This window comes from Salmo salar, chromosome 15 (genome assembly GCF_965601325.2).
Source record: "Salmo salar chromosome 15, fSalSal1, whole genome shotgun sequence".
In the NCBI taxonomy this organism is placed as follows: domain Eukaryota; kingdom Metazoa; phylum Chordata; class Actinopteri; order Salmoniformes; family Salmonidae; genus Salmo; species Salmo salar.
Window position 1 is genome coordinate 68509129 of NC_138305.1, and position 27987 is coordinate 68537115.

Sequence of the window (27987 nt, forward strand, 5' to 3'; positions counted from 1 at the left end):
ACAGCTGAGGAATGGGGCTTGAGAAATACAGTGAGCTCCAAAATATTGGGACAGTGACACATTTTTGTTTGTTTTGGTTCTGTACTCCAGCGATTTGAAATGATACAATGACTATGAGCTTAAGGCGCAGGGTATTAATTTGAGGGTATTTTCAACCATATCGAGTGAACCGTTTAGAAATTTGTTCACTTTTTGTACATGGTCCCCTCATTTTAGGGGACCGAAAGTATATGGGACAAATTCACTTACAGTACCAGTCAAATGTTTGGACACACCTACTCATTCCAGGGTTTTTCTTTATTTTTTACTAGTGAAGACATAGTGACTAGTGAAGACATCAAAACTATAAAATAACATATGGAATCATGTAGTAACCAAAAAAGTGTTAAACAAATCAAATTATATTTTATATTTGAGATACTTCAAAGTAGTCACCCTTTGCTTTGATGACAGCTTTACACACGCTTGGCATTCTCTCAACCAGCTTCACCTGGAATGCTTTTCCAACAGTCTTGAAGGAGTTCCCAGATATGCTGAGCCCTTGTTGGCTGCTTTTCCTTCACTCTGCGGTCCAAATCTTCCCAAACCATCTCAATTGGGTTGAGGTCGGGTGATTGTGGAGGCCAGGTCATCTGATGCAGCACTCCATCACTCTCCCTCTTGGTCAAATTACCCTTACACAGCCTGGAGGTGTGTAACAGCAACCAAGAGTCCTGTTGAAGAGTCCTGATACTGTATATGTCTAAACACTTCTATGTTAATGTGGATGCTACCATGATAACAGATATTCATGAATGAATTGTGAATAATGATGAGTGAGAAAGTTACAACAACTAAAAACTCCCGTTATTGTAATGGTGAGAGGTTAGGATGGCTTGAGGGTATGATATATGTGTGATTCATTATTCATCATTCAGGACAATCCATAATCATGGTAGCATCCACATTAATGTAGACATGTTTTGAAACATCTTCTATTCATACATTTACCATTCCTTTCTATTTGGCACAAAATAATCTGAAACACAACCAAAACAAACATCAAATGCATCCAACACATTTGTAAAGTCAAACGTGTGATGTTATCAATGTGTGCTGTGCATATTGGACCAAATACTTCACTCTTTACTACTTCAATACACATTTAAGTTCATTTGTCCCAATACTTTTGGTCCCCTAAAATGGGGGAACTATGTACAAAAAGTGCTGTCATTTCTAAATTGTTCACCTGATATGGATGGAAGTACGCTAAAATGGGACAGTCCGCACCTTAACCTCGTAGTCATTGAATCATTTAAAATCGAAAGTGCTGGAGTACAGATCCAAAACAAAAACTGGACTGGGGCTTTAAAGGAAGGATGTGGTCAAAACACACACACACACGTTGCCATACACACACACGCTCGTTGCCATACACACACACGCTCGTTGCCATACACACACACGCCCGTTGCCATACACACACACGCCCGTTGCCATACACACACACGCCCGTTGCCATACACACACACGCTCGTTGCCATACACACACACACGCTCGTTGCCATACACACACACGCTCGTTGCCATACACACACACACGCTCGTTGCCATACACACACACGCCCGTTGCCATACACACACACGCTCGTTGCCATACACACACACGCTCGTTGTGTAACATGAACTACAGTTGTTGCTGGGATTTTTTAGGCGCGTAGAGATGCTTGTCAGTTTGACACAAATTTGTATACTATACTCTGACTCAAGGAGTGTTTGGCTTGGGGCGCCTCCCCAATTTAACTGTCAAGACAGTTTCCTTCTAGAATTACAATGTCTCAGGCCAGCAGAACAGACAGGGTTGTAGGGTAGATGTGAGGTGCATGGCTAAGGGTTGTAGGGACATTTAGGCTATGATATACTTATATAAGTTTGACTACGTGCTCCGGGAGAAATGTGTTGAAAATACTACAGCCATATCTCTCCAAAAATATCTGTAAATCAGCAATTAAAAAAAAAAAATAGATGTTTATTTAAACAGTTTGTTGACTGTGTCTTTCCTTGTGTCCTAGGTCTGTATATATTTTGCATTAGTATTGTTGCCCAGCCCCAACACTGTTGTTCTGTCCCCCAGCTAGCAGTGCCTGCTGCTCTATCAGAGTGCATGTAAAAGGCACCCTGCTCTCACCACTTACCTCTGCGCTGGTAGACTTCAACTGACTGTGTGCAGATACAGCAGGCTATAGTCATTTAGTTCAAATATTTCCTGTCACACAAACCACACCATTTCAATTCCAGATCATGAAATAAATTAGACTTGAAGCATGCTTTGTCATCTCCCTATCTGGGCCAGCTATAATGCTTGTTAGGCATAATGTCTAATTGACATACTGTGACCTTTTGACCTTTCTGCATAGCATATCAACTAAGAGCTATTATTGCTTTCCTATGCTGACACAGATCTACACATTTGAAAGAAAGAGTTGAGTCAAGCAATTACATAGAGTGGACATTGTGGATGTACATTCCGGGATTTCACGGTTCATTGAAATAATGTCAAAGATTCTCTGGAGGCATGTCCTGCAGCTGTAGTGTTGCTGGAAGGCTTAGGCTTCGATGCAGGGATGCCCATACCCCGTTATTAACTGCTAGACGGCATTGTGAAGCCGCTGTCCCGATGATGCCAGCACCTCCGCTCGGGAGGCTGGCAGATGAAAAACCATATGTCACCATCGCCGCCAGGCACTGGCAGCACATTTCTCTGCTTTTAGCCGGAGTACATGGCAACACACAGCGCTGGAACTGCAGAGTCAGGCACAGGCCTGCTTAGTCAGAGAGCGACTGCATAACGTACTGCCACGGCCAACGTTTGGCTCATATCCGATTACATTCTATAATTTCAGATGGCGTGATGAATCGAAATTCCATTTCATGGAAGGAAGAAACGTATATTTTCAATGAATCGGCCCGTTGTTCAATTCTTGGAAGTATTGACTGAATTGAAATGGAATTGACCATTGAGTGATAGGAAGGAAAGATTTAAATGGATTTGACCCCCATGCTCAAGCTGGCCGTTACGTAAGACCGTGACTTTGTAAAGCATGCCGCTGTCGCTGCTTGGCCAGACACCACACAGAGTATTCTGTTTCATCTGATCTAGTAAGCACATGGGGCACGTTGCCACAGCCCTGCAAGTCGCTCACTACACACACACACAGGCTAATGCGCAGATACATGCTGCATGGACGCAACCGTCACAATAACACTGTCACTCTCTCACCCTGCCCTGGGCCACTGTCCCCTGCCATCATAGAGAAGTGTAGTAGTAGTGGGCATTGTGACAGAATATGCCTTCCAATACTGTACAAATGTTTGGAACACGCTCAGGGTAACGCTCTCTCCGCTGCTGGGAGCTGTAGTTCTCTCAGGGTTATATCTCAGGGAGCTGTGGTTCTCTCAGGGGTATGCTCTAGTGTTTATGTGTCCGTGGATTGTGACATCCCATAATAGGCCCCTAACATTGCCAACAGCAGCGTCAGGCACTGAGACACAACGGGGAGGAGGGTTTCACAGAGCAGCAAGCGCCTGCAGAACATTTTGTTCCCTAGGCCAAATATACACATTTATGGGGAAGTATATTTACATGCTACACTGTTATGCAATTACAAACATTGCTTACATTAGCACATTATGCTACACTGTACACGTGATGCACTCAAATCACGGTGCATAGTCTTATAAACCATTCCGATGTCAACAAAATATAAACGTCACTCACAAAATCATGAAAAAGGCTCCCACTTATAATTGACATAATGGTGAAACACAACAATTCATTGTAATGTGTATGTTGTGTTACACATACTGTATATGCAACACATATTTGAGCTCTGTCGGTTGTCTAAGTATGCTCTCTTTGACAGGGAAGACAATTGTTATCCATCAGTTCTGTCACACTGGCTCAGTAAGTGTATGGCCTTCACGATAGTAGGATTAAAGACAAGGAGGACATGGATTCCACCTCCACCCTGCAGCCCTGGATCTCTCCTCATTCTTCTGCTCCCTCGCTTTCTGCGCTCTACTTTTAAACCCTCCTCCAGTTTTATGCTAGTCTTTCCTCTCTCCTTCCTCCCTCCTTGTCTCTTTTGCTTTCTTTTGATCTCTCATTTCTTCTCTACTATTTATCTCCCTCCATCTCTCTTTCGTCCTCTCCTCCCCTCTTTTTCTCTCCCTGTCTCCCTCTCTTTCTCCCCCCCCTCCCCTCTTTCTTTGTCTCTCCATTCTCCGTCCTCCCCTTCATTGACTCTCTCTCTCTCTCTCCTCCACCTCTCTTCTGCATGGTGCTTCAAGACTTGAGACTTAACAGCTGTAGTGTATTATCTATGTGATAAGAGAGATTTTACTGTAATCTACGTTAGAGAATCTCCCCGCTGCTCTGCTACTGTATGATCCCATCTGCCCTTCTATACTGTAACTAACATACATGTAAGACAATCCTCTCGATACTAGCTCTCCAATTCCCCTTTCCCGAATGGTCTTGCATACAAAACAGCTACAGTGCCTTCAGGAAGTATTTATACCCCTTGACTTGTTGCACATTTTGTGTTACGGCCTGAATTGAAAATGTATTAAATATATATACACACAGTACCCCATAATGACAAAGTGAAAACATGTTTTTAGAAATGTTTGCACATTTATTGAAATGTAAATACGGAAATGTCTCATTTACATACGCTTTCGTACCCCCTGAGTCAATACATGTTAGAATCACCTTTGGCAGCAATTACAGCTGCAAGTCTTTCTGGGTCAGTCTCTAAGAGCATTGCACACCTGGATTGTTAAAAAAATTATTCTAGCTCTGTCAAGTTGGTTGTTGATCGTTGCTAAATAGCCATTTTCAAGTCTTGCCATAGATTTTCAAGCAGATTTAAATAAAAATTGTAACTAGGCCACTCATGATCATTTAATGTCGTCTTGGTAAGTAACTCCAGTGTATATTTGGCCTTGTGATTTAGGTTATTGTCTTGCTGAAAGGTGAATTTGTATCCCATTGTATGTTGGAAAGCAGACTGAACCAGGTTTTACTCTATAATTTTGCCTCTACTTAGCTCTAAACCGTTTATATTTCTCATAAAAAATTCCCTAGTCCTTGCTGATGAGAGGAATACCCATAACATGATGCAGCCAACACCATGCTTGAAAATAGGAAGAGTGGTACTCATTGATGTGTTGTGTTGGATTTACCCCAAATATAACGCTTTGTATTCGGCAGTTTTACTTTAGTGCATTAATGCAAGCAGGATGCATGTTTCGGAATATTTTTATTCCGTACAGTCTTCCTTTTGTTCACTCTGTCATTTAGGTTAATATTGTGGAGTAACTACAATTTTGTTGATCCATCTTCAGTTTTCTCCTATCGCAGCCATTAATATCTGTAACTGTTTTGGCCTCAATGTAAAAATCCCTGAGCGGTTTCCTTCCTCTCTGGCAACTGAGTTAGGAAGGACACCTGTATCTGTGCAGTGACTGGGTGTATTGATTCACCATCCAAACTGTAATTAATAACTTCACTATATTCAAAAGGATATTCAGTGTCTGCTTTTTTTTACCCATCTACCAATAGATACCCTTTGCGAGGCATTGAAAAACCTCCCTGGTCTTTGTGGTTGAATCTGTGTTTGAAATTCACTGCTCGACTGATGGACCTTACAGATAATTGTATATGTGGAGTACAGAGATGAGGTAGTCATTCGAAAACCATGTTAAACACTATTATTGCATTTAATGCAACAAATTATGTGACTTGTTAAGCACATTTTTACTTAGGCTTTCCATAAATACTTATTGACTCAAGACACTTCAGCTTTTTTTTAATTTTTATTAATTTGTAAAAAAAATAATAATAATAATTAAACATAATTTGACTTTAACATTATGGGGTATTGTGTGTTGACCAGTGACACAAAATCTCAATTTAATACATTTTAAATTCAGGCTGTAACACAACAAAATGTGGAAGAAGTCAAGGGGGTTGTGAATACTTTCTGAAGGCACTGTATTTCTTCTGATTTAGAAATACAACTGAGTACATGCTTGGGGTTATCATAAAGAATTACCTTCAAGTGCTCCAGAAGAAACGGCTTTATGAATTCAGCAATGCTGTATATTAATCGGAGAGAATTGCATGTTGTTTTCCCCCTCGTAAGCCAGTTCAATAGCTACTGGTATTGGAATGAGATATGAATACATTAAGTTTGCTATTATATTTTGTGTGGGTATGTTTCTGAATTTAATCAATTTGGGGAGGAAATGTCGTGTGTGTGTACTGCCTTCTGATTCAGGTTGGGTTAAATGTGGAAGACACGTTTCAGTTGTACAACTGATGAGGTATCCCCCTTTCCCCCTTTTACTGCCGTAGACGTTTGCCGGAAGACTGGAGCTACTGTAGCTGCCACTAGGGGGAGTGCAATTCTAAGGCATAACCATCCAGATTGTCTTTCACTGTGTAGGAGCACACTGACATGACTCCTTGTTCTTAGTTATGATGATCAGGCTGATAAAAACCCCATCCTTAATCATATGAGAGACTAAGTATAATCACAGTTAGCCCTATTTAACTTCTACCACCCATCCATGAATTCATCCCCTAATTTTCTTTAATTTGTATTATTTATTTTAGCTTTATTTAACTAGGCAAGTCGGTTAAGAAGAAATTCTTATTTTCAACGTCGGCCTAGGAACAGGATGTAATTCCCTCCTGTATCTGCATACCATCCTTCCATCCCTCCTTCGCCCACCATCTTCCCATTTCTATCTCCCTGATTTATTCTTTCACTGTCTCTCTACACCTTATTCCACCATATTTCCTTTCCATCATCCTATAGATCGACCACTGCTTCTCATCTCCTCATCCACGCCTGAAGCCAGACCCCTCCCCCTCTCCTGGATCACCCTACCCCATGTAAAAGTGCTGATCTGTAGGCTTCCTCTCAACGTACAGGGCGCTGGGCAGGGCCATTTCTCTTTGTGTTTATTGACTTCACGTTCACATCTCCCTCTTAGTGGACGGCTGGACGCCATGAGATTCTCCTGGTGGATTATCAGTGATTGACTAGGAATGTTAAAGTGAGCGGGTGTCACACTACTAAAATGCCCCATATCGGTCTGTATTAGTAGACCGCAGTTCACTGGACAATAGAGACAGTGAGAGCATGTCAAGCAGATCAGCTCATTCATTCTGATTGATTGCTCAACTCCACGGTGCGCCCTTTACCCGACTTTCAGTTTGCTGGACCAGCAGATTCATATTAATACAGCACCATGAGGATATATCGCTAGCGATAAAGAAGCCATATTTGTCTTCTAGCTCAGGGTTTCCCAAACTCGGTCCTGCCCCCATTAGTTGAATCAGCTGTGTAGTACTAGGGCAAAAACCAAAACGCACCCTGGGGGACACACCGTTATTCCTCCAGCAAACTGTACGGTTGGCACTATGTATTCGGACAGGTAGCGTTCTCCTGGCATCCGCCAAACCCAGATTTGTCCGTTGCACTGCCAGATTGTGAAGCATGATTCATGATTCACTCCAGAGAACGCGTTTCCACTGCTCCAGAGTCCAATGGCGGCGAGCTTTACACCACTCCAGCCGACGCTTGACATTGCGCATGGTGATCTTAGGCGTGTGTGCGGCTGCACGGGTACGGAAACCCATTTCTTGAAGTTCCCGACGAAGAGTTCTTGTGCTGACGTTATTTCCAGTGGCAGTTTGGAACTCGGTAGTGAGTGTTGCAACTGAGGACAGACGATCAGCACTCGGCGGTCCTGTTCTGTGAGCTTGTGTGGCTGAGCTGTTGTTGCTCCTAGACCTTTCCACTTCACAATAACATCACTTACAGTTGACTGGGGCAGATCTAGCAGGGCAGACATTTGACGAACTGACTTGTTGGAAAGGTGTCATCCTATGACTGTGCCGTGTTGAAAGTCACTGAGCTCTTCAGTACGGGCCGTTCTACTGCCAATGTTTGTCTATGGAGATTGCATGGCGGTGTGCTCGATTGTATGCATCTGTCAGCAACGGGTGTGGCTGAAATAGCCGAATCCACAAATTTTGAAGCGGTGTCCACATACATGTGTATAGTGTATTCTTAGAGTGACTAATGCTGAAAGCATTTATTAGCAGGAACAGGGTTTCCCAAGCTCAGTCCTGAACTAAAGAAAGAGCCTTGAATGAGTAGGTGTGTCCAAACTTTTCAATGGTACTGTACATATTCTACATGGACCAAAAGTATGTGGACACCTGCTCATCGAACACATATATTATACATGTATATATATAATATATCTCTTCTCATATGGCAAAACACTGCTATCTGCATCTGTCTGTATCCTCAGAGATGTGTTGTGGTTCATGTCCGCATCAGGCCCTGAAAGAGATCACAACCATTAATGTGTATGAATCAGACCCATGTGTTGACCAGTTGATTCTCCCATCTCTCTTCCCCCTCAGACACACACTCTAAACTGCTGTGATCACAGAGACCCACCCACACTAACGCCTGTAGTGCTTTTCACTTCAATTAGACTTGATGCTCTAATGGATTTGTCTGTATGACTCCTCAAACAGTGAGTTGAGATGGATGAAACAATTGCGGCGATCTGAAAACATTGTGTTAAGTTCATAAACCCACCGTTGATGTTGATGAATCCATACCGCTGTGCATTTGCGTGGTCTAATTCAATAGGTTACTTTCACAATGGTTTAGTAAATTCACACTAAATGAAAATGCAATAATTCTGCAGTAACACAATGGCCTACTTGTTGGCAGTCCACAGTGTCAGTTCAGTAGAATGTATTATGCATTCAAGGAACAAATCGTGATTAAAAAGAGACAAACTGTCAGTGTGTGGTTAGTTTTGTGAGATGCGTATAAATGGGGCACCCAGGCTTTGTGATAAGCTACTGATTGATTGTTTGCATTAATGAATCCCTCACTGTCTCTGCTCACAATAGGTGTTCAGTGTTGCTGCCTGTCTCTGTGTGTTGTATTTCTGGGTGCCATTGGCTGGGTCTTCTGGATCACAGGAAGCCCATATTATGCCAGGAAGTGTGTGAAAGGGGGCAAGCCACGACTGCCAGTCAGTGGGAGAGCGAGCAAAATGCCCAGATCAACAGGACCTTTGTGCGTGCGTGCGTGCGTGCGTGCGTGCGTGTGTGTGTGTGTGTCTGCCTCCATGTGCATGCATGCGTGTGCATGTGTGAAGCAGTATGGGGGATGGTGATGATGGATGGGGGTTGAATAATGATGAGGCCCAGGCCTCATTCTTACCCCTGTTTCTCATGGACACTGGGACAGCGTGGTACAACAGTCTGACACCGCTTCTCAGACGCACAGTGGAGAACAGACCCGCGCTTGTCTTCCAAGTGCAAATCACCAGTCGATCGGGGAAGCTGTGTCTCTCTCATCTCAGGCACCGTGTGCTGCTCCTCGTTTGAACAATGTGGTAATGGGGATGATTTGCGCCTGTTTGATCCAGGGCATTGTTCTGTCACCTCCATCCAATTGAATAAATTCCATTTCCATTCCATTGTACTTTTTTCTGCATACCTCTGCCAATACTCTTCATACCACCTATTCTCATGTGTCCATTCACACCTCAGATATTCAATTACTTTATAAATAGCTTCATGTAGAGACCGGGTATATTCATTCTCTCGTACAATTCATGTGCCGTTGTGTTCGCTGCAATTCCTCATTGACCTTGATGGTTTAAGGGGGAAATCAGCAGTTGCTACATCCACTTATAAATTAATTATATGTACCAATTGATTATTGAAGAATATAATTAATAAATGCCCCATGAGCTTAGTTCAACTATCATACCCCATCAGAACTCAAAATATAAGCTTGTGTTACTCCAATGTTTTTAAACAAAGTAAATGTAAACCAACTATATAGCCTCAAAACATGGTTAACTATAATTTTGTTATCATGAATGGTCAGTCCTTACGTCTACGAATTTGAGAATGGTTGCATTTCTCCAATCCTACCCTTCAGCTTTTTACTGAAACGGGCAGGGAATTGCTTTGTTGTTTCAACTGCTGATCACTGCTTTCAAGCAACATTGCATGCCCTGCTTCTACCTTAGAGGATTTTATTCCCTAAACAACTCGGCCCTTGTAGCCTCTGCCTATTCTGATTACAGCATGGGTGTACACTCATGCAGTCGTGGACAATATTGTGGCCACTCCCCATCGACGACGTCGGGCCAATGAGAGCGCTTCCATTTGCAGTTTCAGTAGTACCATAGTGTTGCCCGGCAACCAGAGTCGGCACATTTCTGGGAGGTCCTGTGTGGATGGCAGCAGCTGTTATTCACTTCAGGAGAGAGACAGAGCGAGAGAGAACATGTTAAGGTACAGAGATTGAGGGAGGAGAGACAGTTTAGTCAGAGAGGAGGAAAAGGAGGAGCAGAAGAGGGAGTCAGAGACACAGTGAGAGAGGTAGAGGAGCCACCATCTCTTGCCTTCATCAAGAAAGTTTGCTTCTGCGACCAAAGAGGAGGAGGAGGAGGAGGAGAGGGAGGCAGAAGAATAGGCCATTTCTAAGCCTGGTTGAGACGGTGTCTATCAGAGCAGAGAAGAGAGGGATGTGTGGTGTATGGAGGATTCGTCCTCTGTGCTTCTGCACTCCAACACACTACAGTACCTGTGCCTGCTGGAGCAGTGGATCTATAGCCATGCCTCCCCACAGGCTCCCAGCCTGACACACTCTGGAGGGACGGGAACAGAGGACAGCCTGGGTGACCTGGATACGAGCTGAGCAGAGCTGAGCTGAGGCAGTCCCACAGTGTGCAAGTTATTTGAGACAGATCCTGACTTCAACTGGGTTTGGGTTGATCCAAACAGATCCAAATAGGTTTTAGTCTGAATCTTGATCTAAAGCTGGTGTTTGTTGAAACACGTCCAGAGCTGTTCTGGCCTGCGTAGGACCATAGAAGTTCTGTAGTGGTCCATAGAGGTTTAACCGCTCAGGACCAGGACAGTTTGCCAGAAGAGGAGAATCCATGTCTGGCAATCCACACAGTGAACAACTGGGCAACGTTCTACATCGGTTGTGCCATGATGTTTACTGGATCTGCTAACAAGAACATACCACACCTGGCACAGGAACCTACACCTGGCACCATGGACTAACCTGCTCTGAGTTGCTTTATAGTGGCCCCCTGTTGATCTTTTGCAGGAGAACTTAGGAGCAAAAAATGTGGAAATTAAAGACCTTCTGTATGGATTACTGGCATGTGTTGTGTCTACATCCTCACAATACCTTTCATAAGAGGTAAGTTGACTTTGGACTAGGTGTGTTTGTTTTGAAGTTCTGCAGGATAGGATAAGATGTGCCTGTGGCTTATGGATCTTTTCTTCCTGCTCTTATTAGAACACTCCAAACGTCAATTAAAACTATATGAAAGAATGTATATAGATTCATGTTTTAGAGACAAACTGTAAAAACGACAACAGAACAGTGTTTAGGCATATTGCTGACTGAACATTGCTCTGGGGCCTGAGCTGACTGGACCGCAATTGATTTCCCTGAGAGAAACTAGTTGAGGTCATTTATATTCCTGCACTACTTGGTTAACTCACTTGGTCTCTTGGTGATGCTTGTCTACTTAATGGTTTCTAGTGTAAGGGACTGGAGCCGCTAAGTGCTTAGGAGGAGAGAAAAGGTGTGACTTGACTCAGCAGCCACTCCTCCTCCTCCTCCCTCTTGGTCTTCACCTTTCACCTAGTGCAGGATCTCTACAGGGTTGTTCATTCTGTTTACTGCGCTCATCGGAGCAGATTGTGAATCTGTTTTTGAGTGTTTATAACCTACACATTACAGGTTAGGAATTTATTAATGTTACTGCAGGGGCTCCTTGGAATGTTATAGGATTAGATTTGTTGGATGATTGGATCACAACTCGGTGTTATCAGCTTAGTCGCAGAAACAAGGAGTGGGAAATACTATTCAATCGGCTTTAAGTAAGTGCAGGGCAGGTCATTGTACTGAATCTAGAAATTAGGGTTTCCTCTCAGCTTTGATATGCAGAGCTGTACATACAGCAGGTAGTTTATGCGATAGGTAGTTGGATCCCTGCTCACTTCTCACGAACCAATTTATCCTCTCCAATTCCCCTGCAACTCTACAGGGATTATAAAGCACCCCTCATGTCTCTGACTGCCTGTCACAACATAGATAGCTGTCGTTCTGTATTCCAGTAGAGCTGCAGTGATTACCCCATGAATCTGTTCAGAATGCAAATGTTTAGCTGACTCCCACAGAATAGATATGCTCTATTACAATCAAGGGGAACAACCAAGGGCAGACTGGAGATATATATATATATATATATATATACACACACACAATAAAAGCTTTATAACGTAGGCTGCCATTCCAAAGGCTATCTGACAGTCTCCTGGCTGTTTTCTATGTGATCGTGTTGCTTTGTGTTTTTCTGATGCCACTTCATGCAGGACCCCCCCCCCCCCGCCAACACAGATGTGTGTAAGAAACACTCATATTGGGCATTTTCAAGCTTCAAGAGCAATGAGAAAATGGTTTTATGTTCTACATAACCATAGAGCATCCGTACTCCCTGATGATAATCGAAACAATAATGGTCAAATGTCTGTTTTAATAACTATCAGCTGCTGCAACTTCATGACTGTTATGCTGATAATGATATACATCACAGGCATAGCCTACATGTGGAGTTTTACTGATGCATTACCCATATAGTTAGTTTGATGTTGCCGACAGCGTCAGAACTGAGCTGCGTTTGGAGACATGAAAGACTGATCCAAGGCCTGTGGAACCCTCAGAAGCACCTGTCACATCTATATATGCTAATGTATTCGCTCACACACACGCAAACATGCACACTATGGTCATTAGTATTCAGAGCACGAGGACATGTCCATAATGCATTATTAATGCATTACATAGCAGTTTTTATACCCTGAAAATTGTGCCTCCTGACATTTTATATTGCTGTGAATCCCCATAAGCTGTAGGTACAAATGTCATAGTGTGGTTGAGTTGATCCCGTGGTGTAAAGTAACTAAGTAAAAATAAGTGTTTTTTTGGGTTATCTGTACTTTACTATTTTACTGCCATACATTTTTCCTGACTCCCAAAAGTACTCGTTACATTTTGAATGGTCTGGCATGACAGCAATATGGTCCAATTCATGCCTACTGCCTCTGATCTGGCGGACTCACTAAACACAAATACTGGGTTTGTAAATGATGTGTTGGAGTGTGCCACTGTCTATACGTACATTTTAAAAACCAGAAAATCGTGCCGTATGATTTACTTAATATAAGGGATTTGATGTATAGCATTTACTTTAACTTTTTACTTGAATAATTTTCCCATCACGACTTAAGTACATTTAAAACCAGATACTTTAAGACTTTTACTAAAGTAGTATTTTACTGGGGGATTTTCCTTTTACTTTAGTCATTTTCTCTCTCTCTGACACTATAGTTTCTTGGAAAATATTTAGCATTACAGTGCTGTTGTTTTTTTTATTCCATTATCAAAACCTGTTATAGAAGCCAAGTAATTTATGCTTGGTCTAAAAGACTTCATTATGCTCCTAATTCCTCAGAGTCACTGGAAAGATGTAGTCATGGGGCGTAACTCGAAACACCAGCAAAGGGTTTACGGTAACATGGTTACATTGAGTTCCACGGCTTTAGTAGCTGTGTTGTTAAAGCAAGGCCGCTGTAGTAACTCAAAACAGCCTCTCCCAGCTGCTGAACTGGGGCTAACCCTCCCCCTCTTTGGCCTTCCCATTGAGAGCTCTGTCGTTCTTGGGTATGGGCCCATGTATTACCACAGGCACATACACGTACACGGCACAGCACACAGCCATGCCTTGCCCACCGCCAGTGGCTATCACAGGCAGTCCCATCCAGATGGGTCAGGGTGCATTTGTAAGGAAGGAAAAAGAAGGGGTGTCCTCAAAGAAAGGAGAGAGGGAGGGGTTGTGTAGTAGTTCACAGTGTGGGTGGAGAGCCTTTGTTACGAGGAGGGGCGATTTTAATCTGTTAGCCTAGACATACTGTACTGAGCCTTTACCTAACTTGGTCATCAGGCAAACTTGCTAGTCTAGCAACTTTGAGTGTGGACTCGGGCAGGATAAACTGGGACAGGGAACTTCTAAAAGGCGCAGCTGAAGAAACTGGAGCCAGAAAAGAAAGAATTGTGTTTTTCTATGGAAAGTAAAGGATGCGGGGTGTAATTTGTGGTCTAGTATATGGGAGTTGGTACAGTGTGTCTCACCACTGACTGTTATAGGGGGAGTTGCCACAGTTTGGTGCGTTTGGGACATTTTGAAACTTCCTCCCTGCGTGTTCCATGCTGCACATTTTTTCCCCTGCGTGTCTGGTGTCTGCAGTGATGTCACTGCCGCGTGGAATGTGATGTGGAAGTACTGCATTTCAAGCCGAACAATAAGGTAGGAGATTATCTGTAATGACTCCTACTGCCTGGTCTGGTAAAAGACCGCTAGCGTCGTTGGTTCATTTCTGACTGGCCCCAGAGAGAGGGAAGCACTTCTGGAGAAATGTTACATATTCAATACCCTGGAAGTGCATCATCATCAGTGTTATGTTAAATCCACACATAGACAGTAGGAGTGGCAGCAATGCAACATGTCCTAGATTTTGCATTACATACCCATAGTAACCCAATCATTAATTGGAAATGAAGATATGTTAAAAACTTAGAGGCAATGCAGAGGAGGAGGGCTCATCTCAGGTAGTCCTGTGGGGTAAATTGGAATATGAGAGGACATTTTATTCAAAGAAGCAATCTGTTCCTGAATGAACCCAAATGTCCCTAGAACAAAGTGTTAGAATAACATGATCTGGGTCTAAATACATTTTTTTTTTTTTACGTATTTTTAAAGGCCCAGTGCAGGGAAAAACTTTATTTTCTGGTATTTTATATACATTTCCACACTATGAGGTTGGAATAAATGATGATAATGGCCTTTTTGTGTAAGAGTTGCTTGATAAGACAACATGAAATGTCAGCCTGTTTTAGTAGAATGGAGTTTTGGCCTGCCTGGTTACGGACACAGAGTTTCTGTATCCCAATTTGGCCAGGCTAAAAATCTGGATATTTCTGCGCATGTAAAGTTTATTTTTTTTTACATAGCTGCGTGCCCACTCCGCTGCCTAAGTAGCTCAAATCAAATCAAATTCTATTTGTCACATACACATGGTTAGCAGATGTTAATGCGAGTGTAGCGAAATGCTTGTGCTTCTAGTTCTGACAATACAGTAATATCCAACGAGTAATCTAACCTAACAATTACCTTATACACACAAGTGTAAAGGAATGAATAAGAATATGTACATAAAAAAAATATCTGAATGAGTGATGGTATAGAATGGCATAGGCAAGATGCAGTGGATGGTATAGAGTACAGTATATACATATGAGATGAGTAATGTAGGGTATGTAAACATATAAAAGTGGCATTGTTTAAAGTGGCTAGTGATACATTACATCTAGATGGCAAGATGCAGTAGATGGTATAGAGTACAGTATATACATATGAGATGAGTAATGTAGCGTATGTATACATTATATGAAGTGGCATTGTTTAAAGTGGCTAGTGATACATTTATTACATCAATTTTTCCATTATTAAAGTGGCTGGAGTTGAGTCAGTATGTTGGCAGCAGCCACTCAATGTTAGCTGCTGTGCTGAGTGTGCTGCTGCAGCTCCCGCCGCATTTCCCTGCTTGATCGCCTTTGTCTGGTCACTGGTGTAGCCTACAAACTTCATGTTGTACACAAAACTGTTCAAACTATTGCATTGCATGCCTCAGTAAGCATAATGCAGCTATTTACATGTTTTACACAAAATACATTATTGGCATGTTCGTACAAACTTTGTTGTCAGTATTGCAAACATAAGCACGACACAAACAGGCAGTCTAGCGATTTCATGTTCTTCTAAACTGCTGAGTTGCATGCAGCTATTTACTCACGATATCAGCATATATCTATAAAGATCTCGCCCATTCTCAGAGTTTTTTCATCGGTCCGGAAACACCCTCGGCTGCCTAGAACGTTTGGCTGCCCGGAGGCGGAACGCAGCAAGACAGCACACAGTCTTATTAGCAATTTAATGTTGTCGTTTTTTCACCATCATTGCAAACATTGGCTAAGCTGCGCAGGAAGCAGACAGGCAGTTAAGTACTGTTCCTTTTTTGTTGTTGAGGAACTACAATATGGCAGCAACTATAAAGATTAGCCAACGCTGATTAGTTTTTCTTTCTCCAAAGAGTTTTGACTGCGTCCTGTTTGTGCAACTGCAATATCCGTGACAACAGACAGAGAAGGTTGTAGCCTTCATAACATATGTTTTGGAATGATCATTCACATCGCCGCATGCTTACTTTTTTTTTTCTTCCGTTGTTCAGAAATATGAGGCAGAGACAGGCCTAGGCTACATCATCATGGCTCAGAAGAGGGTGAGCGAAGTGAGTGTGAGCAGCAGCTACGTTAGAAAAACAAATGTGTGCTTAAAATAACACATGAACAGAACATGATCCAGAGGGGCGGGCGTTGGCGAAAACTCTGTATCCGTAGCCATGGCTCATTTAGTTAATAGACCAATAAGAGAGTTCCAAAGTTCTCTGCCAATAACAGCAAATGTTCTGTTTTCCCCTCCCCACTCAGACCACTCCCAGACAATCCTAGTAAAATTCTTGCTTGAGAAATTGCTCTTCGCTAAGAAGCTATTTTTGTTTGTTTACAATTAAAATGGTCAAAAATAATCACAGTAAGGTACCTAATTGTTACCCAGAAATGATTTTATATTGAGATAAAAAGGGCTGCATTGGACCTTTAATAGGCTAGTGTTGTGATGCTGTGATTGGCTTATTCTATTTACTTCTTCCTGACTTTGCACCTTTGTGTAGTTCTGAGCCATCCATCTTCTGAACCCAGTTGGGCTGATTTAAATAAACTGTTATCTCTCCCTCACAAGACATGGACTGACCCAGGAGTTAAATTCCTGTCTCTTCAAAACACACTGTGCTTCTGAAAAGTTTTCATTTTGAACTCATGTTTTCTCCACTTTTCTCCAGCCTCCTCCCGGAGTTGTCTCCTCTGATAAAATCTCAGACTCTGAAGCTTTCACAGGTGTCTCGTTCAAGTGGAGTTAGTCTCTGGCAGGAACAAAATGTTGTTTTGCAAGAAAGGCTTGCTAGACTGTCTGAAGTGAAGAGGCTTTTGAGGGACTTGTTGAAAACAATGGTCTGACTGACAGTGAGAGCAGCTGAAATGACACATTAGAAGCAAAGCAACCTGATCTGATCCTAACTCCAGGGCAGCGAGTGGAGTGGATCACAGCAGCCATGACTTATTTACTGTGCGTGTGTGTCTGGATAGCGTCTCTGGTGCCGAACGCTCCTGCATCCCGTCCCCAATCCAGAGGGAAAAACAAGAGGCTGTTGGGTTTTATCTGAATGTTAAAGCCAGTGGAGTCTACTGTTGTCTCATACACTTCCTGCATCTCCAACTGTGTCTGTGTCAGTCGTTGTGTCCATGTCAGTGTCTGTAACTCTGTTTGTGTCGACACTGGGGGGGAATAGGCTGAAATCGGGGTTGTTGTGACACAACCGTGCCTCAGGATAGACTCTAGGAAGAGCAAATGGACTAACCCAGCCCAGTGGGAAGTACAGGCCAGAATGTGGAACTGGTCTGAAGCTGTTCTGACTTAAACTGGACATCTTGACAAACAACAGCATCTTGACCTTCATCTGGGCCCAGAGAAGATAGACTCCGGATTTTGCACGTTTGGTCACTGTGTTGGTACGCTGGGTGTATGTTGAGAGATCTTTTCTGTGCCGAGAGGAGACAGACGTGTGTAATGGAATAGCTGTAATATGACGTGTAGTCCCACTGTGGTGAGTTCACTTCTGGTGTGGAACAGCTTAGACATGTCTGGGGAAATCATTTTGGTCAGAAATGCCATTTGAGGGAGATGGTAATGAGCAGTTGTTGCCATTCTGAAGTGTGGTTGTTTTCCAGCCAACAGTATTGAACAGTTTGATATTTGTATTTGTTGAAGTATGGATTGATCATGTTGAAAGTTGTGCGTCATTCTCACAAGTTCAGAACACACACACACACACACACACACACACACACACACACACACACACACACAGTTGCTTTAGGTCCAAACTCACAAGTTTACTCACCTGTGTTCATGATTGATTTTGCACCCAAAGTGAGCGTATTCAATTGGAAATTACACAGTATTCATTTGTATCCTCTAGATGTTTTCTTGTGTGACAACAGTAAGTCCCTTTACTGTTGGCTATGTGTGTGTATGCAGTTCTTTATCTCTATTGAATGTTGGAGTGAGTGTCCACATCTCAATAATTTAAACGTGTTACTCCCAGAAGGTAGACTGCACCTTGAACACTGAATGCATAAAAGTATGGCCCTTTCTGTGATTGCTGAACATCAATTCTTAGAATGGTCCTTGTGCACTGCAGTTGGTCATGTGTTGTGATCAATGATTTATTTATACACTATACACTAGATGACTGACAGAGGGCACTGTGTTGAAGCCACCGTGCCTCCATCTTGGCACTCCCACACCGTTGTAAAACATTTTTGGAATGTATTTATTAATGTCTACATTCATTTTTGCCACATTTATTCTATTACAAACACCTTAATGCATACTTTTAAATTGTCAAAATCTATAAAAAATATTTTCCTAAAAGTACCATTTTTAGAGATTACTAATGTTACTGTCCCCACTACAGCAACAACAAATGTAGTGTACAATTTACATTTACATTTCAATGGTGTACCAGATAAATTGCAGTGGTTTGCATTTACATTTACATTTTAGTAATTTAGCAGACGCTCTTATCCAGAGCGACTTACAGTAGTGAATACATTAATTTCATGCATTTTGTTTTTGTACTGGCCCCTCGTACTGGCCCCCCGTGGGAATCGAACCCACAACCCTGGCGTTGCACACACCATGCTGGCGTTGCAAACACCATGCTCTACCAACTGAGCCAGAAGGGATAGGCCCATTCTATGAAGTATATTTCAATGATCGCAACGTCACCCACCCTGTGTTCAAGAGCATGTTGTGAAATAGTTTGACAACCCTGTTTGTAAGCTTTTAAATTCTATCCAACTCAACCGTTCATTTCCCATGATGAAGACATGGTAGGGTGGGGTATATGCAAAATGGGTCAACTTTGATCTGAATGTTTTGGCATTCAGGGCCACTTTCTGACCACTTCTTGTTTAAAACAAAAGGACTGCTGTCAAAAAGTGATTGAATTCAATTGGATTTACCCCTAACTAATGAGTACTGATAGAGTTATTGGGTTAAGATCGTCTCAGTTGTTGAAATCTCTTGTGGTAGGCACACTACATTATCAGTTGTTTTGCTACGGCAGTGAAGCTACGCTCTTTCACACCTTCCCCATTCTTTCACTTTAATTTTCAGCACAGTATCCTAGTGCTGATGACCAGAATACACTAAGAAATGCCACAATGTACATTGACTCCGGCATATACTTCTATTTACATGATCAGTGTAGCTGTAACTGCTGTAGCTCAAAGGCAGGCACTGCCTCCTTCTCTTCTTCTGCATCTTTCTCTAGCAGCCCTTGTGTTCTCTTACTTTTGATGTCATATTCCTTAGCATCTCGTCTCTGTGGCTGCCTGGTGGGTAATGAGGGAGCGTGCTGCATTAACTTATGTAATGATGAGAGAGGAGAGGAGGGGGTGGGGACGATAGGAGAGAATAGATGAGCTCATGTTGCTGCACTGCAGCGCTCACACACACTGCACCATATGGTTTATGCCACACGAGCGTACACACACACACGCACGCTCCCAAAACACATGCACACAAAGAGTACGGTGCCACTACCTCTAGCCAGAATTAGCTACCAATTTAGCTCTACTGCAGAATCACAAGGTTGCCATCTTCTTTATATCGTTGTCTGTCTTTGAATGATATGATGTGAGTGAAGAGGTATTTGTTTGTTTGTGTGTTTGTTTGTGTGCAAGAGCTGTACAAAGTAGGAGCACATGAAGAGTTTCATTCCAAAACGCTATACACTGAGTGTACAAAACACCTGCTCTTTCCATGACATAGACTGACCAGGTGAATCCAGGTGAAAGCTATGATCACTTATTGATGTCACTTGTTAAACCCACTTCAATCAGTGTAGATGAAAGGGAGGAGACAGGTTAAAGAAGGATTTTTAGAAAGCCTTAAGACAGTTGAGACATGGATTGTGTATGTGTGCCATTCAGAGGTTGAATGGACAATACAAAAGATGTATGTGCTTTTGAACAGGGTATGGTAGTAGGTGCCAGGCACACCGGTTTGTGTTAAGAATTGCAATGCTGCTTGGTTTTTCACACTCAACATTTTCCCGTGTGTATCAAGAATGGTCCACCACCCAAAGGACAACCAGCCAATTTGACACAACTGGGGTAAGAAAATAAGTTATCTAGATTTTTCAGCTCTTAGCAATTTTTGCCCAATCTCCAACCTTCCATTCGTACGCAAAATTCTGGAGAAATTGGTGTTCAATCAGCTAAATTATTTTTTAAGTTCCAACTGTATTAACAAAAAAAAATCGAATCTGTTTTTTGTGCCCAACACAGCCCAGAGACAGCCTTAGTTAATCTGGTAAATTGTCTTAGAGCCAACACAGATGCCAAACAGCTCTCTGTCCTTGTACTCTAAGATTTAAGTGCTGCATTCTACAATGATGACCATGATGTCCTTCTGGACAGACTGGAGAGGTGGGTTGGCCTCTCTGATCCAGTTCTAAGTTGGTTTAGGAACTATTTAACTGGTCAATAGTTTTTTTGTTTTTTTTGTCAGCCTAGGTGAACATAACTCATAGAAAATACATATTACGTGACGTTCCACAAGGTTTGATTTTGGGTCCGGTACTGTTCAGTTTTTATATATGTTATGCATTGGCAGCATTATCAGAAAGCACAGCATTGATTTTCACTACTACGCAGACGATACCCAACTTTTAATTTCTGTGTCACCAGAGGATTTTAGCTCCACAGATAAATTATTGGGCTGAATTAGTGATTTAAATACTTGGCTCACAACTTCCTCCAGCTAAATCAAGACAAGACCAAGGTACTTATTGTTGGAGCCAAAGCACAGAGAGAGAATCTAGCTGCACATTTTAATTCATGGGTAATAAAGATAAAAGACCAGATAAAAAACCTAGGTGTTATTTTAGATTCTGAACAAAATTTCGAATCACACATTAGGAATGTGACATATAGCTTTTTACCACCTGAGGAACATTTCCAAGGTGCGGCAGATTCTCTCTCAGGCTGATTTATTTTATTACAAGCAGGCTTGATGCTCTCCACTGTCTGGTCTTCCCAAGAAAACCATTGCTCAACTGCAAAACATAGAGAATGCTGCAGCATGGGTACTGACCAAGACCAGACAGAGAGCACACATTACATAGGTTTTAAGGTCTCTGCTCTGGCTGCCTGTGAGTTTTAGAATTCATTTAAAAAATATTCTATTGGTTTATAAATCAATTTACAATTGTGCTCCCCATTACATGTCACATGCTTTTAAGTAGGTTTCTCAGGTCCTTTGGCACTGGCCTTTTAACTATCCCAAAGCCTAGGACCAAGAGACATGGAGAGGCAGCCTTTAGTTTTGCCCCCAGCCTCTGGAATAGCCTGCCAGAGAACCTGAGGGGTGCCGAAACTGTGGACATATTTAAAGGAGATCTTAAAACACATATTTTTAGCTTTGCTTTTTCTTAGGGGGCTTTTTAGATGTTCAGTATGTGTTATTCATAATTTTTTTATATGGTGATTGTTGTTTAGTAAATATTTCAGCTTTTATTTTCATTGTTTTCGATTTGTTTTTCCTGTAAAGCACATTGTTGCATTCCACGTCTGAAATGTGCTGTATAAATAAAGCTTGAATTGATTTGGAGTCAACATGGGCCAGCAACCAAATTTTGGAAGGTGTTCTGTAATGGTTTTGTGTGTGTGTGTGTGTGTGTGTGTGTGTGTGTGTGTGTGTGTGTGTGTGTGAGTGAGACAGAGAAATATTATAAAATAGCTCGACAGGCCACTGGAGTGCTTTCAGCTCTGTGTCTGTCTGAGAGATTGTACAGGAGAACAGTAGATGAATTACCCAGGTCCTTGGGTTAAAGCTGAAGCATTACAAATTCATAGGCCAAGATTCTTCAGAGCAGGTTGATGATGGATCCTGTGCTAATAGATGTATAGTCCACGTGTTGGAGGGCGTCTAATAACTGAATGGATCATCATTATTACGCCACATTCACTCATAGAATTGGCAAATTACATTTTTATTAGACCTAGTACGATCCTCTGAGACTATAACTATTGATTGCCCTGTTGAAGTATTCAGTAGCTTTTTATCCTGTACCTATTGATGTAGAATACTGTACTAATTCATCAAACTTTTTTTGTGGTCAGGTGCCAGGGCAGCATGGCTGGCCATTGGATGTACACAGAGAGCTGATATTAATAATATGCATGTCAATCTCTCCTGGCTGAAAGTGGAGGAGAGATTGACTTCATCACTACTTTTTTTATTGAGAGTTATTGACATGTTGAATGCACCGAGCTGTCTGTCACACAGAACAGACTATGGGAGGCACACAGTGCTACATAGAGCCATGACTACATGGAACTCTATTCCACATCAAGTAACTGACGCAAGCAGTAAAATTACATTTAAAAATCAGATTAAAAACACCTTATGGAACAGCGGGGACTGTGAAGCAACACAAACATTGACACATGCGCGCGCACACACACACACACACACACACGATAGCATATGCACTATACATACACATGGGTTTAGTACTGTAGATATGTGGTCGTGGTGGAGTAGGGGCCTGACGGCACACAGTATGTTGTGAAATTTGTGAATGTATTGCAATGTTTTTAAAATTGTATAAACTGCCTTCATTTTGCTGGACCCCAGGAAGAGTAGCTGCTGCTTTGGCAGCAGCGAATGGGGATCCATAATAAATACAAATACATACAAGTTGTGGTATTTATTATTTTGGGCATGAACTAACCCTAACGCTACACTGCTGAGTATAATCAGTTGACAAGCATGGTTTCAAAGCCTACTGTTTGATCTCCATGGATGGATCCCCACATCTTTAAATTAGTACCTGCCTCTGAGAAATTACAGTGTTGGGACTGTAGCATGTAAATAATAATTGAAGTGTACTGTTTATCCTTCTAGGGCATTTTGTGCGTTAAGGCCAAATCAAACAAACAAGCAAACGAGCGTGTACACGCTGGAATTAGAATGCACGGTAGTGAATGACAGAAAACAGACGAGCCGTGAGCGCCGTCAAAAGCAGCATGCGCTTCAAATTAGAAAGCAAGTCTATTTTTCTCACGTCTATGCGAAGCAATGCTCGTTTGCGTTTCATTTGATTTGGCCTTTAGGCCTAAATCCTTCTTTGACAATTATTAGGAAGTACTTATTCTGTCAGCCTTTTCTGTTACCGTGACAACTGTGTGCAGTAGTTCCATCAGCGTTTGATGATGAGCGTGCACTGCTCACGTGCACACGTCCCCAGAGACCACCTGCCTTCTGTCCTCACCGTGGAAGGGCTTTTCTCAATGACGGTCATTCACATTTTCAGCAAAGCAGTCTTGACACAGTGAGGCTTTTACATGTATTTCAACATGTTTTCGCAGTGGTTCTTTTCTTTACTTTTTCTCAAGGATAGAGTATTCCATGGGAAAATGGGTATGTTATGGATTTTTCTGTCATCTTAGTTAAGTTTAATGGGGACTTACTCCATCATTGCTCTCTGTCATCAAAATGACACTAAAGAAAGATCTATAACAACTGTAGTGGGATTCATTGCCAAATATTTCAGTCGGAGACTGTAATTGGCTCAGAAACATGTCATTCTGTCTCTCATTCCCCTGTCCTGGTATTGGACTTGGAGATCAAACCGTTTCTCTCTATACAGTACGGTTACTGTCAGCTTCACCCTCCTCCCCAAATGAGCTCCCCTGAGAGAGAATCTTATTCCTCTGCTCACTCCTGCTCATCCCCAAACACACTATATCTTTTCTCCATCTTCTCTTTCTCGCTCACATTCTCCTTCATTAAGTGCAGTTGCTATTTTCACTCACTCGCTTGTCAAATGAAATCACAGAATGGTTTTGGTACTGCATTGCTGTGCACTGGCTCCATCTGTTGGTGAGGACAGGAGCCCCCATCCACAGTTTAAAATATTCCCAAACCAAGTCCCCTTCATACAGTATCTCTGAAGTCTCCACCCATACAGTTGCTTTGGTGTTTTGTTGTTGTAAGTGAAGGAGAGATACACAGCCCTTTATCTGTCTTGGCTAACTGACAAGACAGATAAACTAACTAACCCCCCAGACAAAACAAACGAGATGACAAGTACGCCACTGTGAACTCCCCAAGGGCAGAGACCTGAGAAATGAAAGGATGTGGGATGTCTTTACCCTAACAAACAACTGGACAAGTACTCCACTGTTAACCATTGGAGGACAGAGAAATAAGAGATGTGGGGAAGCTGTTGGCTTGTGTGTATTCTCTGAGTATTCTTCAGCTCTCTCATCTCCCCTATCCCCCTGTCTCTCTCTCTTGCTCTCTCACTCTCTCTCTCTCTCTCTCTCCCTCCTCTCTCTACCTGGCGTCTCTCCAGCGGTTCCTCCATCTGATTACTGCTTGTCTCTATAGAGATCTATAAGTAACATTTACTTACTATTGTTCAGAGATAATGGGGGTTGCCTGCTGGGAGCAGAAAGAGAAAAACCGCAGCATTATACTGTAAGGCAGCCGTGCTGGAAGAAATATGATATGAATATGATGAACTAGATCCAGGTTAATGCTGGGTTGAAATTGACATAGATGAGTTGATTAGAGCCATTTGATTGATTGATTGATTGATTGATATATCCTAATCTCTCGTGGACAGACGTACATAACATGTGTCTAGTAGCTGACGCAGTTACGCAACATTTGGTTCTGCGTTTCCAAGATTACTTCATACAAATACAAAAAAAAAAAAAACATTTTTACAGCACATCTATTTTACAATAGGTGAATCCTGTGGTAACTTGAATCTGGACTAACGGAGCCTTCCATGGAGAGAGCTGTTTTCTATTGTGTTCCACAAGGTGCTGACAGACACAGTGTTGTGATCTCTGGCCCAACGTAGAGCCAGAGGACTGGGCTAGGGAGCTTTAGTGAGGCCTGTACAGGACACAAGGCCCAGAGGAAAGAGAGGGAGGTGGAGGTTTCCTGGAAGCCTGATGATACTGACAGCGTTTTCCGCTAGCGATTACCATGGTTTCCGTTTCAGATTATACAATCGCATGCAGGGATGAGTTTTTCCTCTCCATTCATACGCTACAGAAGTGGTTTGAGTCAAACCAGTTATTAAGATCGAAATATAATGCTTATTACAAGCCAATCTAGATTGCAATACATTATTTAGTACGAGGAATCAGTCCAGATTCAGTCAGTATAAATTTATAATACAGTTGTTTCAGAGTGTTGTCTGGCAAAGCTCAGATTTCCCCTCTGGTCCTGTCATGTGTAGTGGAGAAAGAGAGCGAGAGAGGCATGGAAACAGGTGTGGTGACCTTGCAGCCGTTGCAACAAACTGATTCTGGACAGACACGTCCCCAATGTGCCCGAGATCAACGCAACAGCTGAATAAATGCACTGAAAGAGAGAGAGAGGGATGAAGGGGTAGAGAGAAAACAGTTGAGTGTATGAGAGAAAGATTGTGGTATGAAAGTAGACAGAGAAAGAGAGAGAAGGCAAGATTGACAGAGCAGCTGAGAGAGAGAGAGAGAGAGAGAGCGAGAGCGGTTAGGGGGAGGGCGCAGGGAGAGACTCTCCTTTTCATTGACATTCAAAGGAATGTGCTGATGACTAAAGAATGAATCAGTCCGATAGAGGTTCCTGCCTGGTGCTCCATGTCTCTTAACCCCAGGCAGCCTACACTACAGCACTATATCCCAGCTCTATCCACCTCTCCTCTGCTAGCCTAGCAGCCTGTTTATCGATCTCAGCTCTACGTAGATCAACGAGCCTGCCTTATAGTGCAGGGGCTCTCAGCTCCACCTGAACTCTCTCTGTCTCTGTCTCCTCGACACTCGACACCGAGGTGGCAGATATATGAAGGCTCAGGTAGGTGGGCACATGTATGGTGTCTGTCTGTTGCTGTCAGTGTGTGTTTGATGGTTGCTTGCAGTACCTACCTGGCTGCAGTAGTGGTATGTATAAGCGGTGTTGTTGTGCTGACTAAGTCAATGTGTGGCAGTGAGGAGGGATGCAGACAATGGATCCAGAGCTGCAGCTGAGAGCAGAGGCTGCCATGTCAATGGATCGAACGGTACGCCGGAGTGCCGGCTCCACTTCTCTGCTCTGTAGTCTGATGTCATGGTCACGCTGATGCATGTCCCCTGGAGGTAGAGAAGAGAAGGGGGAAAAAAGATAGAGAGAGAAGTTTTGTGTGTATGTGCATATGTTTTATTTAACATAAGTGTGTGTTCTTGTCTGAACAGAGATGGTTTGTGAGGATATGTTTGGCCCTGTAGATCTGTGGCTATTCTGTCCTTTGCTCTCTGTCTCGCTGTAGACCAGATACGGGCAACTGGTGGCCGGCAGGCAACTGCCCTCCCCCCACCCCTTTTGTAGGCTGGTGGACCAATTTTACCCCCCAAAAATAAATTAGATATACAGTGGCAAGAAAAAAGTATATGAACTTTTGGAATTTCCTGGATTTCTGCATTAATTGGATATAAAATTTGATCTGATCTTCATCTAAGTCACAACAATAGACAAACACAGTCTTCTTAAACTCATAGCACACAAACAATTCATGTCTTTATTGAACACACCGTGTAAACATTCACAGTGTAGGGTGGGGAAAGTATGTGAACCCTTGGATTTAATAACTGGTTGACCCTCCTTTGGCAGCAATAAACTCAACCAAACTTTTTCCTGTAGTTGCTGATCAGACCTGCACAACGGTCAGGAGGAATTTTACAAAACTGTTTCAGTTCAGCAATATTCTTAGGATGTCTGGTGTGAACGGTCATGTTACAGCATTTCGGGTTGAGGTCAGGTTGAGGTCAGGACTCTGACTGGGCCACTCCAGAAGGTGTATTTTATTCTGTTGAAACATTTCTGTTGTTGATTTACTTCTGTATTTTGGGTCGTTGTCCTGTTGTATCACCCAACTTCTGTTGAGCTTCAATTGGCGGACAGATAGCCTTACATTCTCCTGCAAAACGTATTGATAAACTTGGGAATTCATTGTTCTGTCGATGATAGCAAGCCGTCCAGGCCCTGAGGAGGCAAAGCAGCCCCAAACCATGACTCTCCCTCCACCATACTTTACAGTTGGGATGAGGTTTTGATGTTGGTGTCCTGTGCCTTTTTTTCTCCACACATAGTGTTGTGTTCCTTCCAAACAACTCAACTTTAGTTCAATCTGTCCACAGAATATTTTGCCAGAAGCGCTGTCTGCGAATTTCAGACAGCAGTGGCTTCTTCCGTGGTGTCTTCCCATGAGCACCATTCTTGTTTAGTGTTTTACGTATCGTAGACTCGTCAACAGAGATGTTAGCATGTTCCAGAGATTTATGTAAGTCTAGCTGACACTCTAGGATTCTTCTTAACCTCATTGAGCATTCTGCGCTGTGCTCTTGCAGTCATCTTTGCAGGACGGCCACTCCTAGGGAGAGTAGCAACAGCGCTGAACATTCTCCATTTATAGACAGTTTGTCTTACTGTGGACTGATGAACATCAAGGCTTTTAGAGATACTTTTGTAACCTTTTCCAGCTTTATGCAAGTCAACAATTATTAGTCTTAGGTCTTC

The 27987-nt window shown here is 42.5% G+C and overlaps 1 protein-coding gene across 6 annotated transcripts in view; it reads left to right on the forward strand.

Annotated features, from left to right (window-relative positions):
* The window catches only part of LOC106571902 (IQ motif and SEC7 domain-containing protein 1), a 197755-nt gene that overhangs the window by 118797 nt on the left and 50971 nt on the right, over positions 1–27987 (forward strand). The window contains exon 1 of one of the 6 annotated variants that reach the window (XM_014145445.3): positions 10358–11318. The exons of 3 other annotated variants lie outside the window; for them this stretch is intronic. In XM_014145445.3, the coding sequence (XP_014000920.1) occupies positions 11242–11318 (77 nt within the window). In that variant the 5' untranslated portion in view covers positions 10358–11241. Of the gene's footprint in view, positions 1–10357; positions 11319–14084; positions 14494–26012; positions 26290–27987 lie in introns of those variants that run through there. 2 more of the 6 variants (XM_014145447.3, XM_045695920.2) reach the window with 2 other exon arrangements.